At 38.2% G+C, this 13,416-nt stretch overlaps 1 protein-coding gene across 4 annotated transcripts; it reads right to left on the minus strand.

The window, feature by feature from the left end:
• Window positions 1–81: 81 nt before the first annotated feature.
• runx1 (RUNX family transcription factor 1) lies at window positions 82–12,057 on the minus strand. Of its 4 annotated transcripts, none has more exons than XM_077616740.1 (8): window positions 11,804–12,051; window positions 6,933–7,072; window positions 6,753–6,863; window positions 4,768–4,924; window positions 3,832–3,936; window positions 3,233–3,481; window positions 1,914–2,060; window positions 82–1,853 (listed from the first exon to the last, which is right to left on the minus strand). In XM_077616740.1, exons 1-8 carry the CDS (start codon window positions 11,889–11,891, stop codon window positions 1,315–1,317), a joined length of 1,536 nt encoding a protein of 511 aa, XP_077472866.1. In that variant the 5' UTR covers window positions 11,892–12,051; the 3' UTR covers window positions 82–1,314. The 4 variants fall into 4 exon arrangements, with proteins under 4 accessions (XP_077472866.1, XP_077472947.1, XP_077472694.1 ...); XM_077616821.1 differs by lacking the exon at window positions 11,804–12,051 and adding an exon at window positions 8,159–8,510; XM_077616568.1 differs by having other exon boundaries at window positions 6,753–7,072; window positions 11,804–12,057.
• Between the last annotated feature and the right edge of the window lie 1,359 nt (window positions 12,058–13,416).

The raw sequence follows: 13,416 nt of genomic DNA on the forward strand, positions 1-13,416 counted from the left end.
GGAGAACATGCAAACTCCAAACTGAAGTAAGATTCAAGCCTTTCTCGCAAAACTATGAGGCAGACATGCTAACCACTCAACTACCCTGCTTTTCAGCTAGATAGATATAAACAACAATGTTTTAGCTGATTGAAGTAATTTCTAATGTGGTCATTCAAAATATCACATTGCTTTTGGTCAATGAGGTCAACATTGTGAACTATTGACATATGTAGCTATTGTTGATGTTTATTGTATTGTTTACAATTTGGGCATTTTAATTTAATATCAAGGGTTCTTAATCTGGGGATTACTCCATTTGTGTGAGAGTCCCTTCCATGAAAGTCGGAAAATTGTAGGGATTAGTCCGCTTTCAAATGCTCAAAGGCTGGCCTCTAGGTTGGAGTTTCTGGATTATCATGGGGATTAAAGAAATAAAACCTGACTTGAACTAGAGAAACGAATGGAATGTTAAGATGCAGCAATCACATAAAATATGTTTAAAGCTCGGTCTAAACATTACAGTGGTACCTTATTTTACGAGTGCTCCAATGTACAATGCTTTCGAGACAAGAGATGTCACTTGGTCCCGAGTTGTCTTTGTGTTGCGTGCAAAAGTGACCCCTTTGTACATCACTCACAATATAAGGTCACCACCAGTTTTAAAAAAAGTGAAAGCACAGGCAACTTGTTTTGTGCTTGCATATTTCCCAAGTTATTTTGTGCCTTATTTCCCTTTTCTAATGTCAGTTCCGAAGAAAGAGAGTGTTGACAAGAAGCCATTGAATTAATCCTTGAAAACAAAATTGAGCATGCTGAATTTGAGTGAATCTGTGTAAGGATCAGTAAATTATGCAATATGTTGAAGGACCTGATTAAAATTATTTCCATGCTTCATCCATTAAAAAGATAAAGCTTCTAAAAGTGAGCAAACACTCAGACATTTTATTATGAATATTTCATTATCATACACAAAATTGTAAATTGTTGTTAATTCATTAAAAACGATGTGGGTGTTTTTTGAGTGCAATGCATGATAACCTTTACATTCATTTCAATTGAAAATATTAATTTGCAATACGTGTGATATGAATTACACTGTATGGTATGTGCATGTTATGGAAAAATATTCAACTCGTAAATCATTGTACCACTGTAAAAAAAATCAGTCAAACCAGTTGGAACTAAAAATGTACAAATATGACCTTATATTTCAGACATCTTTAATTGGACAGTGGGAGAAAACTGGAAGAACTGAAGGTCATTGAACCATTAAAACCTACTGCGATGATTCTGTGCTACATGAAATTGAATGAAAATGTCTGTTGAGTCCCGTCAGTAAGGTCTCCAGACAGCTTCCACATTTGCCGGGGAGCTACTGTGGCTAGACTCAACTTCCACTGCTACCCCTTCATTCTGACTGGGTAAAGATGGGTGCAAGAGGGGGGAACCTGTCGAGGCGTTAGTGCAAGGCGGTAGAATTCTTTGCGGGGAACGCGAATCAGCCCCGCCGCCTCCCCCTGCCATCATGGAGAACTGGTATGAGCCCGCAGCTGTAGAGTAGTACACGTGATATGGCGAGGAGGTGGATTGGAAGGGCCTGTTTTGGGCCTGATGAGGGGCATTAGACGGGTATGGAGACGGGAGGTAAGTGTGATACCTCCCGGCGGGTGTAGTGGCCATAGCTGTCGCCATGCTGATTCCAAGAGCACCGTTGGAGACGGGATTGTGTGGGGGTGTGTAGGTAAAGGCAGCTGCCGTGGGAGGGTAATGAACACGCGGGTCCGAGAAGCGTGTGTCTGGCAAGGATGGAACAGACGTGAAAGATCGTTCCAAAGTCACCCTCGGGTCACCAAATGCAGTCAGGTCTGGACCTGAATAGGAAAAATGTTAACGACTTATTATTTGATGTGAGTATGCATGTACTGTATTACCTGAAAGACGTGAGGAAAGGTCGCCAAGTGATGAACGACTTGGTGAAAGGGGATTGGTCGAGTGGATGCTGGGTGTGGCAATCTGGCCAAGGTAAGGATAAGATTGTTCGTAGGACCATGATGGAGAGGATTGCATTTGTCGCCCTTCTAAGAGAGAAATATTGAAAAGACATTCATTACTTTACATTTAGTGTCAGACTTTTCAACACTTGGGGTGTCCAAAACATTTGTCCGTCTTAAACTCACTGAAATGGTTATCGAGGCCTTTGTTACTTCAGAAAAGCATGATGTTATGTTATCGATTTGAAGTTATTTTTTTTAAATGCATGTAATCTTCCAGGATTTCTGATTTCCAATTACGTTTTACAGAACCAAAAAGAAAACCGTGCAAACCCAAATGATCAGACGGACAAGGACTTCATTTATTCCTCAAGACTCATCCCCACAAATCTTATTATGTGGGGCAATGTATAGCCTCCATGTGCCTGTATGCACTCCTTACAATGCCTGCCCATCTTGTTCCCTCGGACATGACAGGTGGTCCCTAGGGGAATCTCTTGATGTCAGCCCGCCAGCTCATGGACTACGGTTCTTCTAGCTCTAGAATCTAGATGAATGTCCCGGAGATTGATTGAACTCAGGTCTTGGAAATTGGCACGCCAGCCAAATAACATTAAGGCCTTGGCATGCAGCAACCCTTGACACGGTGAAGCTAAAACATTTTCAACCTTTTTATACTTTAAACAATGTTTGCTTACCAAGTACTAATACCAACATTATAACCTCTCATTCTGATACTACCTATTAGGCCATTAGATAAATGTGGGGGGCTATCACAGCCAACTGTGGGGAGGAGGCGGGGTGCACCTTGACTTGGTTTTCAGCCAATCCCAGGCCAGATATAGGCAAACCTTCCCCACTCACAATTACACTTACAGAGAATTTGGAGTGTCTCATCAGCCCACCATGCATGTTTTTGGCTTTGGGAGGAAGCCAGATTACTCACAGAAAACCAAAACAAATTATTTTACTTTTACTATGCTACTGAACTTTCTCAACCGACCAAGTAAGAGGAACCGATACCATAGTTCAGTGCCTCGGTGAGGTTCTGTGACGACACAAATACAAAGCCCAACAAGGAAGACTATTTTTGGAAAAAAAAGATGAACGTCAGTGCATTAATTGAGTGCGACCTTACATTCTTCATATTGCAATCGAATCCCTTCCAAATATTTTTTCTCCTGTTATGATAGAGAACTTTACCTAGCATGTAGCACAGGTGGGTGATGCATATTAAGTGCCAAGACCCCACTTCTTACCATTGGCTATCTGTGCGTGCGTAGGACTGGAGAACGAGGCCGAGTGCAACGCAGCCGCCGACTGTCGCGTGTTACAACTGGATGACTGATGATGATGGTGAGGATGCGGATGGTGGGGATGCGGGTGGTGGTGGTGGTGGTGTGGGGGGGTCACTCTCATGGAGGTCCGTCTCAGTTGCTCCAGCTCCGTGAGCCTCTCAGAAAAGGCCAACGACCCAGGCTTGATGTCATCAATTTTCTGCCGGTGACCTAATAGAAGATTTCATTACTACTTAGCTAATACAAAAAATATCAAGTCGTTCTAATATGCCTCTGGATGCCGCTAGATGACGCTATATCATTATTTTTACATTAGACAAGTCATACCAACTGACCCTTTTAACTACCAAGTTATTTTGCAAAGAGTAACAAATGCATATCAGTGAATAGGTAAGTTTTCTTTCTGTGTGAGAAAGGTTAGGTTCATTCATAGAAATGTGGATTGCTGAATTCATTGATAGCAAGTTTTGAATAGGAGTGATATTGTACCTCCAGAAAATATACCCTTAAAGCTTGTAAAATTAATTCTGTGACAAACAAAACGATGATCCGTTACTTACGCCGTGGCTCTCTGGGCCCATCCACTGTGATTTTAATTGCTCTCTGGTACGTTGCTACCTGAGAGGGGTTCGTGAACACCGTGATGGTCAGGGTGAAACTCTTGCCTATCAGAAGTGAAGAAAAAAAAAATGATTAAGCGATAAGGGGAAAAAAAAGATAAACATCCGTTTATGGCTGAAAATTTACATTAACATCTGTTTTACATTAATATCTGTTAACTTACACTGGATTATACGGAAAATGTATTACATTAGACTTGACACTAATACCAAGCAGTCTGAATCTACTTTTGCAAAACAGGAAGCTCTGAGTAATGCTCATCAAGTTCATCTTTCTTTCATCATCCTAACATCATCAGAGCTGCCAGAAAATGAGAAAAATGGTCTGGTTTATAAACAATTTGCTATCCAACCAAGGAATTTTAAAGTACACACTAGTAGTTCTCAAAATTTGTACAGTACAGCCATTACCACCACAAATAATACCAAATACTCCAGTGTAGTGTAACCGTCAATCTATAGTTCTATCTCCCTGTCATGGAATACTATTTCTCGGTTGGCAGAAATTGGAAAAGTTGGCTAGTATTCTCATTTCTTCCCTTTAATGAGTGAATAACACGTTTGATCAATTGTCATCTTATTTGAAAACATAACATTTGAGCTGGAATCACTTTTCAAGCACACTGTTATTTACAACATCTCCACACACGGCTATATTAAATAGATAAATCTATTTGCCTAACTGTTGGCCACACAGACTGTGTGTGTCTGTAAGCGAGGAGGAAGTGAGGGGTGACTACGAGGAAGTTGTTTTGAATACTGACTTTTATTCATTTGCACGTTCCCCTACATCTCTTTTTTTTTGTATGCGTATCAGCGCAGTGTGCGTATGAGTGTTGTTTTAGCGCGTGCATCTAATTTTGCACGTGAGCATACCCCTCCCACTGCGACCGACGAATCGAAGGTCGTTGAATCGGGCTACTTGGTTTTTGATAGCGGCCGAGGCGTTGCGCAGCTCTGCTGAGTAGTTCTCGTCGTTTCCTGCCATCACTGTCACCATGGTGCCATCGGGGACCTCGCCAAGAGCGACCACCTGGTGATGTTCCAAAAAAAAAAAAGATTTAAAGATTTGGACTATGATAAATGAATAATTACTACTTAAACTGTGGTAGCTAAACTATAATGAAAGGGGCATTGGTAGCCATGGAGTCATTTTTTAGTGTGTCTTACGCATCTTACACTAAAAAACAGCAATTGACGAGGCCCACATTGTCATTCTGAGACAATAAACACATCCCCTCTATTGATGCTCATTTTACTAATACAACTTTACTACTTCAAATAATAATGATAAATTGTTTTTATAAAGAATTTTCTTTGCTATGCAAAACGTATTACTTTGTTGAGAACTACATGCTTGTATTTAATTATTAGTACAAAAATGAATACTGCAATGAAATACCATAGTTTTATGCATCGTATAACAAAAAGCACAATATTTCCAAAATATTGTTGACATAGCCATAAATTAAGATATTAGGAGGTGAGAACCAATTAGTTTATAATTCTCTCTACTCCTTTTTAAAAAAGTAAGTGATCAGATACAGTGAGTGTACATGTGTAAAAAGGATATTTGTTAATTTGTTTGTGTTCAATTTTTTGTTATTTATAGTAACTAGTAAATGTTTTCATGTGTTCATTTATTTGTTGTATTTTCAAATGATTTATTCTATTGCATTGCATTCATTTGTCTGGTGTCAAATATTACAATAATGTTACAAACAAAGAGAAAATGTTTTTTGCAGATTGCTCCTGTTTTGGTTCAAAATCTTGAGAAGTGATTCTGCTAATGCTCAGAGAGGGACACACAGGCTACAGAAAAACCACAACTCCTCAAAAACCTCAAGAATTTGGAGCCATGTCGTAAAATGAATGCAATATTTCAAAATAATAACACTAAACATTCTTTTATTTGCAAGTTTAATTACATTATAGGTGAAGAATATTCAACACATCTTTGCGGTTCTTCTTTTACCTCAGTATCTGAACTTTGGAGAAACATAACCCCGTAAAATGGACGCAGAAATGTATACTATTTGATAGGTGTCGAAGTGCGCATTGGACAAATCATCTGTTATCTCAAAGAGGTAAGTGGCACTTCATTAAAATGCATAACGCAGCTTGCATGGGTGGGTTCAAAGTGTGAGCGCGAGCTAATGCAACAAACCCACTAAATGAATCAGTGGTGCGGCTAAAAGCCACTTTTCCCACAAATGCATTTTTGCCCGAAAGTGCAGGAAAGGCGTAGAAAAGCATCAACAGGATGTAACAAGAGCATTAAACCATGGCAGTATACAAGTACTAGAATATTCCATATGCGCAGGACGTAGTTAGTTAACAATACTTAGAGGTTTTGAAATAATTTTGCAAGTCATTTACTTGAATGGCACAGTGCTACAGAAGACATCATGAGCGGGTGAACTAAAACACTTGTGTCAAACTGAACCTGGGGTTCAAAATGCATCCAAATGCATCATTTTATTTGGCCTGCTAAAGCAAATGTTGTGCAGATTTTTCATGTGTTTTTCTGCTAAACTGCTGCTTACCAACATTTCATATTGTCTTTCATTATAAATAACACTAGCATAGTGTAAGCACATTTTGTTGAGCAACCTTGATTTAAAATCAAATGAACAATAGTTGTACAAAGTAATTTCACAACTATTGAGTCCATCCATTTGTTGCTCGTGTATGCAATATGATGTTGAGGTGATTGCACATTTCCTCTCATAACCGCCCACTGAAGGAAACCACAACTATTCTAAGAGAAGAATCGCAACAAAATGACACCCTTGATCTAAAACTTTTTTTCAAAGCAGCTCGTTCAAACAAGAAAAATAAAAATAGAAAGTCCTTCTCACCTTAAAAGCGATAGGCAGGGTTTTGTTGCACCTCCAATGTGAGGGCAACACTGAACACAAGAAATTGGGACTATCAGTTTTTACCAGCTCTCCCGGATGCTCCGACAGTACCTGTGAAAAAGATGAAGTATTAGGCTTTGCCATAAAGAAAGAAAAAGTAGCCATTGCTGTTAAGCCTACCATGTCGCGGTCGGCCATGCGCAATTTGCCCACTAGGGATGCGCCGCCTCCAGCCTCCTGGGCACCCAGTGCCTCAGCCATCTTTCCCCCCGAGGCCAGGGTAGTGGATGGAGGAGTGTAACGCCGGCCAGGGCAGGGGTCTGAAAGAAGCAATGATTTACAGGCTGAATTTAAAACACACCGGTAAAATCATTTCAATTTTAAATACAGGCACACAAACATACAGAGCAGTAGAATAGGAAAAGTGATATGATTGCATTTTTATTGAGCTGTCACTCAGTCATACTGCGACTACTTGCAATAATTTCAGGATCCCGGAGCTCAAATTACTCCTCAGTTTTGTGCATCATGCTGGTACAAAATCAGATCACATGACACAATGTCAATGTGTTCACAATGTATTCGTGTGCCTGTCACATCCGATAGTTAATAAGAATAAATACTCCCTTCATATACAGTGACAATAATGTTCAACTTTGAGTGACACTGCGAGAGAGCCAGGCTATTTGTTTGTAAATGTGTTAGTATTTTCATTTTAGTTATCCATGCATTTTATAAAAAGGGACAAATTAGGTCATTATTTATTATACAAACTGTATTGACCCCATAGAAGAGAAATAATCAGTGTCTACTGGTCTAATCATATTGTTTGAATTGTATTCATTAATTTCTTTTCAACCGTGCTTAACCTCGTTGGGGCCGTGGGACGCTGAAGCCTATCCCAGGTGACTTTGAGCTAAAGGCAGACGGCACCCTAGACTGGTCGCCAGTCTGTCGTAGGGCACATATAGAGACCGACAACCAGTCCCACTCACAATAACAACACCACCGAGTGGGAATCGACCCCACGCTGCCCGCACCAATGTCAGAATTCTACTTAACAACATTGCAACACAAGACTAAACTAACCAAATTAAACAATAAAAAAGAGATTGAATTTTACCTGCGTATGATATAATTCAAAACATATATAATTATTCTTTTTACTCCACTCACCCCTTAAGAAATATCTACCCAGAAAATTTACCTCCGCTTAACATTACCCTCATCTATCAATATTATAAATATAATTAATATAATATAATAAATATAACATAACATAGCATAACATAACATGACATATCATATCATATCACATCAGATAATATATTGTATTATATTATATTAAAATTTAATATCCTATAATATAATATTATAACATATAAATGAATTTTCGAACGCTTTACCGTATTTGGCGTCCCAAAGAAAGACCATTTGTGCGCTCTTAGTCAACCTCCTCCTCCTCCTTTCTTTTTTCTTCCTTCTTCTGGATGTCCGTTTCAAATTGTGTGTTCGTCAATAATAACTTCCTTTAGTTCGTTCCCCCTCTTCTCTCCCCTCGTGTAATAAAAAAAAAACAAATTCAAAAACTCCAAGCACGGCATGGAACGAGAACGGCAGAGGAAACAAGGTTGCCAAGCGTGTTCAAAATAATAATAAAGTGTTCATATCAGGACTTAAAAGGCACGTGTTGATGTGTGCGTGTTAGTTTGCGTCTCCTCGTTGAAAGAGCACTGACGCTCACAGCCACTAGTTTTTTTTCTCATAACAGCCCGAGCATGTACTACTATGCCTCTCATCCGGGCGTGTGACGAGACTGGCAAGTGCTGACAGCTGATTGGTTACTCAGCTACACAGAACCAAGCTGATTGGCCGTAAGATTAACGGTCCAATCAGTTTTTCGTCCGTCCAGGAAGGTGAGAGAAAGAGGGCGGGGATGTTTTTGATTTAAATATTGGAAGATTCTATGAAGAACATAATCAAAATATAGATTTTTTTTCAATTATTTTTATTTATCTGAAACTGTTGGTTTAAGGAATCAAGGGAAATATTTTAAATATATATATACGAACAAAATCCTTACTGCTTACACCCAATTTCCAAAAAAAAAGGACAAAATTGTGTTTCATATTCAAATTTACCTAACTGATCCAACGTACTTTATTCAAACGATTTCTACTTTAATCATTTCTGTAGAGATTTATTTATTTATTTTATTTTTTACAAATTTTCCCTAATTCTAACGTTTTATTATAGGACATTTCACAACAGATTCCATCACTTATTTAACATAGAAAAATATAATTGAGATATTTCCAAGCTGTTCCTATTATTCCACTTTTTTGACTGATTCAAGCCATTCCAACTTTTTATAGTTCTTCTCAACAACATATCCAGAGTGAAAACTATGTTAGCATAGTGTCACTAATTTTGCAACACTGAGTTTTCCCTCATTTAGAATGTCATTTAAAACATGGCAGTTTCTATTCAAATAGGAATGTGAAACCCATTGTGTTGCTCACAATCCCAAGATGTCCAAAAGAGTGTATATGTCGTTTGAAACTGCGATAAAACTATGCCAACCCACTCAAGCACCAAGAAAAACACTGAATTCCACACACAGAGAAAAGTTGCCAGAACTCAAGTGTGCCTTGCTTGAGAGGAACAAAAACAACCTCCCCCAATTGACATAACACTTCATTTCAATGAAGTAACTAATTACATTACGGTTCCACGAGCTGACATATCAAATCATAAATAATCTCATGGGAAGTTGAAGGAAGATGTGTTCTTTTTTTTTTCTCATTCACTTACACCACAAATTTGAACGCCTTGTTTCCTGTTAATGCAGAAAAAGTAGGACAATACCACTTTCCATCCAATAGGGGACAGTGAGGGATCGAAGTGATTGTTGTGTTCAAGTCAATATCCTGAATAATTACATACAGGGACGTTTTTCTCACACCGATTTATGCACATGTATGTTGGGGAATCCCGAGTCGGAAAACTGAAGGATGATAAAATACTCGCACCATTGAAAACAGTCTGAAAATCACATTCAGCATGCAGACGTTTCAATTTCTACCGTCCTGGTGTGTATAGATTAGTTGGCGTTCTGATGTCCATTCATTCTTCAATTTTGCTTTACCAAAATCATCACAAGGGCCACGGGGGTGCTGGAGCTGATTACAGCCAGCAGTAGGCAGAGTACACTGTTAATTGATTACACAATGGGACAAACAACCATCCACTTTCATCCAAAATGGAAATTTAAAGTGCTCAAGCAGCCTACTATAAATGTTTTGGGGATGTGGGAGGAAAGATGAGTACCTGGAGTAAAGCCACACAAGAGAACATGCAAAGGCCACACAGGAGGGCCAGAACCCACACGTGATAGAACCCTCGAGCTTACAACTGTGAAACGGACGTGCTAACCTCTCATTCACCATATGGTGTGTGTTCTTGTGTGATAAATATAATAAAATGGTCATTCAAACTCAGTCCTGTACATTTTACAGTTCATTTGTGCTGTACAGAAATGTTTAGCGTTGGTGGTTGACAATGTTTTTTTATGAAAGTTCTTAATAAGTGAGAATTTGATCTCATCTCATCTCATTTTCTGAACCGCTTTATCCTCATTAGGGTCACGGGGGTGCTGGAGCCTATCCCAGCTGACTCCGGGCCAGAAGCGGGGGACACCCTCAATCGTTGCCAGCTGATCGCAGGCCAAAGGGATAATTTTATGAAACATGAAAATATATAGTGGTATAAAATATATAGCTACAGACCCTGTAATTCTCTTCTTAAAATTTGGGATTCCAACCTTGATATTTGGATTGGATTGGATAACTTTATTCATCCCGTATTCGGGAAATTTTGTTGTCACAGTAGCAAGAGGGTGAGGATGCAGAAATAGGAAAGGCATTTTAGACATAAATAGATAGGTAATAAGTAAGTTAATAAATAAATAAATACATGAATACATTTAAGATCATGCTGTGAGATTTAAGCGAAGTCCACATTTTTATTGCTTCACAGCTGCTGTCGGAAGAGTTTTGAGAAAATGCCAGTCTGCCCCTGTGGCCAAAGGGGAATGATAAAAAATGTAAACACCTCTTTTCTCGTCTGCCCCAGAGCTGGACGGGATGTGATTTGCCCTCGGAAATATTTATATTTTACAATCTGAACAATTGCCCAGTTCACTTCAAAACAAGCATACTATTTCTATATTTTAAATCAAATAATCAATTGCACAAGTATTTATACAACTTTAAATCAGAGCACCGTATGTTCTACTACGGAACCTAATTGGCTTTACTGTGCAAGTCATGAAAACTGTTTTGAGAGAAAATTCATCAACGCATTCTACAATTCTGTTTAATTATTTTTTTTAGTTTAATCAGGTATAGCCAGCACTGCCCATCGACTCCTCCATATCAATTGAAAAATAACAATTAAACAAGGTGGTGAATTTTGAAACTGGTCTGGTAATTATTGCAAAGCAGACAAACTGAATCTTAGAGAAGTCTCCCAACTCTTATTAGTATATGAAACATTTTGGTCTCCACTTTGAAGAGGTTACTTGTTCAATCAGACAAAACCTTTTTTTTTCTTTGTAATTTTTAATATATGTCATTTTTTTTTTAAAAGAAAAAGCAATCATCTGTTCAAATCATATAAATCTATAGAGGTAATATAGCTTCATGTTTTATTTAAACTTAAATTTTATACTAACTGTTTATACATAAAAAAAAATTCATTTTCATGAGATGTATCAATTGCAAGAAAACATGCAAAAAGTCTAATAAAACTTTAAAAAATTCCACAGTAGACAATAAGTTTCATCTGATCATGAAATCCCCTAAAGTAAATTTCAGATAAGAATTCTTGAGATATGCAGCCATTTTCGATATTAATGCCATAAATCTTACGGGTGGCATCACAAACAAGCAAAATGTCAAGATGCTCTTTTAAAAAAACCTCTGAAAGAACATCAGAAAGAGAGGTACTAAGATTATAATGATAACTTGTAAGAAAAGCTGCTGCTTTACCAAAGAGTTCGCTGCCTGACCGGCCCTTCCTCATCAAGAACATGGCCAAGGACAGTGGACCGGAACCAGAAAAAGCTCCTGTGTTCATGCTTGGATCCTTGCTGGGTGAAGACGGCTTGTTCAAATTCCAACTCGAGCCCAATGAAAACAAAATACACAAATACAAAGAATGCCTGAAGTGGTGTTAAGGAGATGACCAATCCTAAAGAAAGAGAAGTCCCCTCCATCATCACTTTTTATACTCTCATTCATATCTCCATCCTTCCCTCTCTATCATAAAAAAACAAACAAAAAAAACAAAATGTGAAGCAAAAGAGTGGCCAGTCAAGCTGAATTCATCGCCTCCTCTAAAGCTCGTAGCCACAGGGGACGTGAGTCCACTTTGCCCTCAGGCACATTCGCAGCTGCTAATTTCATTTTCACCTGCCACTCAGTTCGGTGTACTTCATTTTTGGGGTCACACCCATCTTCTCCAAGCTCTTCCCTTAATTTTTCCAACCATAGCGCAGAGGGCTGGAAAAAAAAAGCAAATGATGAAAACATTATGAAGTGGTATGAAAAACTTGCCAGACAATATGCATTGTTGTTTATTTATTTATTTTCTTCAGGTTGTCATTTTTCATCTATGATACCGTTGACCTTTTCATGGACAGCTTATTGACACTTAAGACATATAATCTTTTTATAAAGAAAGGGAATTTTTATGTTATTTTTGTTTACATTCCAGTACCTGCAGACCTGTGTAATTAGATTGACATTAAAAAAACTTTGAGAATCAGTGTTAAAGCACTAGAGAGTTGAATCAAAAGTGTTTGTTTACAATTTAATTATTATAATTTCCATTATAAAAATGTAATAATTCTACTGAAAAGTGTTATTTTCACTCTTAAATGTCTTGGAAAACATGCAAAAGCTCAAGATGATTCTGAACAAAACAGACTTTCCAGAAGTCCAACATGACATAACAAAATGAAAATGATTTTACCTATCATGTAGTTCCATTAGAAATGTAAACTTTTACTAACTAAACATATTTTTTAGTACAGGTCGTTACACCATGCAAGCACAGGGAGAACTGGTAAAACAATTCGTGGATTTCAAACTAGTATGTAGTTGTGTGGTGCTGTCCATGGTGCTGAAAGAGCTAAGTGACCCATAATATAGTCACACTTTTTACTCAAGTTGAAGGACAAATATTTGTAAATGAAGGCTCACAGGGAAATGTGAAGGCCTTATTGTTTCATTTTCTTCTCAGTAAGGCTTTGAAACTAAATGTCTCAAGACTACGTGCCATGTGATCGGCTACCGACGCATCCAAGCGAATACTAGTTCGCACTTCACCCAAAATTGAATGGGTCAGACTGGTAGGGCCTTAAGAAAAAAACATTTAATTAAAAATAGAAAATAAACGTTGGTTTATCTCACACCAAAAAAAAATAAAAAATTTGCAGCAACGTGTCCCCTTTGCTGGATCTGCCCCAGGGCAGTGACAATGGAAAGACTGAGATCAATATTAGTATTTTACAGTCACGGACAACTTAAAATGGTCATTCAAACAAGAGGCTGACAGAGAAGTGGTGGGGTAGTTAGTGGGAATGTAGAAAAAAAAAAGG

The sequence above is a fragment of the Stigmatopora argus genome, chromosome 1, assembly GCF_051989625.1.
Source record: "Stigmatopora argus isolate UIUO_Sarg chromosome 1, RoL_Sarg_1.0, whole genome shotgun sequence".
NCBI classification, from domain to species: domain Eukaryota; kingdom Metazoa; phylum Chordata; class Actinopteri; order Syngnathiformes; family Syngnathidae; genus Stigmatopora; species Stigmatopora argus.

Coding starts and splice junctions, on each gene's coding strand:
- runx1 (XM_077616568.1), bottom strand. CDS start 11,891: ATGAACACAGGAGCTTTTTCTGGTTCCGGTCCACTGTCCTTGGCCATG. Junction 4,925..6,752: donor CCCTGCCTATCGCTTTTAAG/GTGAGAAGGACT, acceptor GAACATCACCAG/GTGGTCGCTCTTGGCGAGGT. Junction 3,937..4,767: donor CGTCGGTCGCAGTGGGAGGG/GTATGCTCACGT, acceptor CACTTCTGATAG/GCAAGAGTTTCACCCTGACC.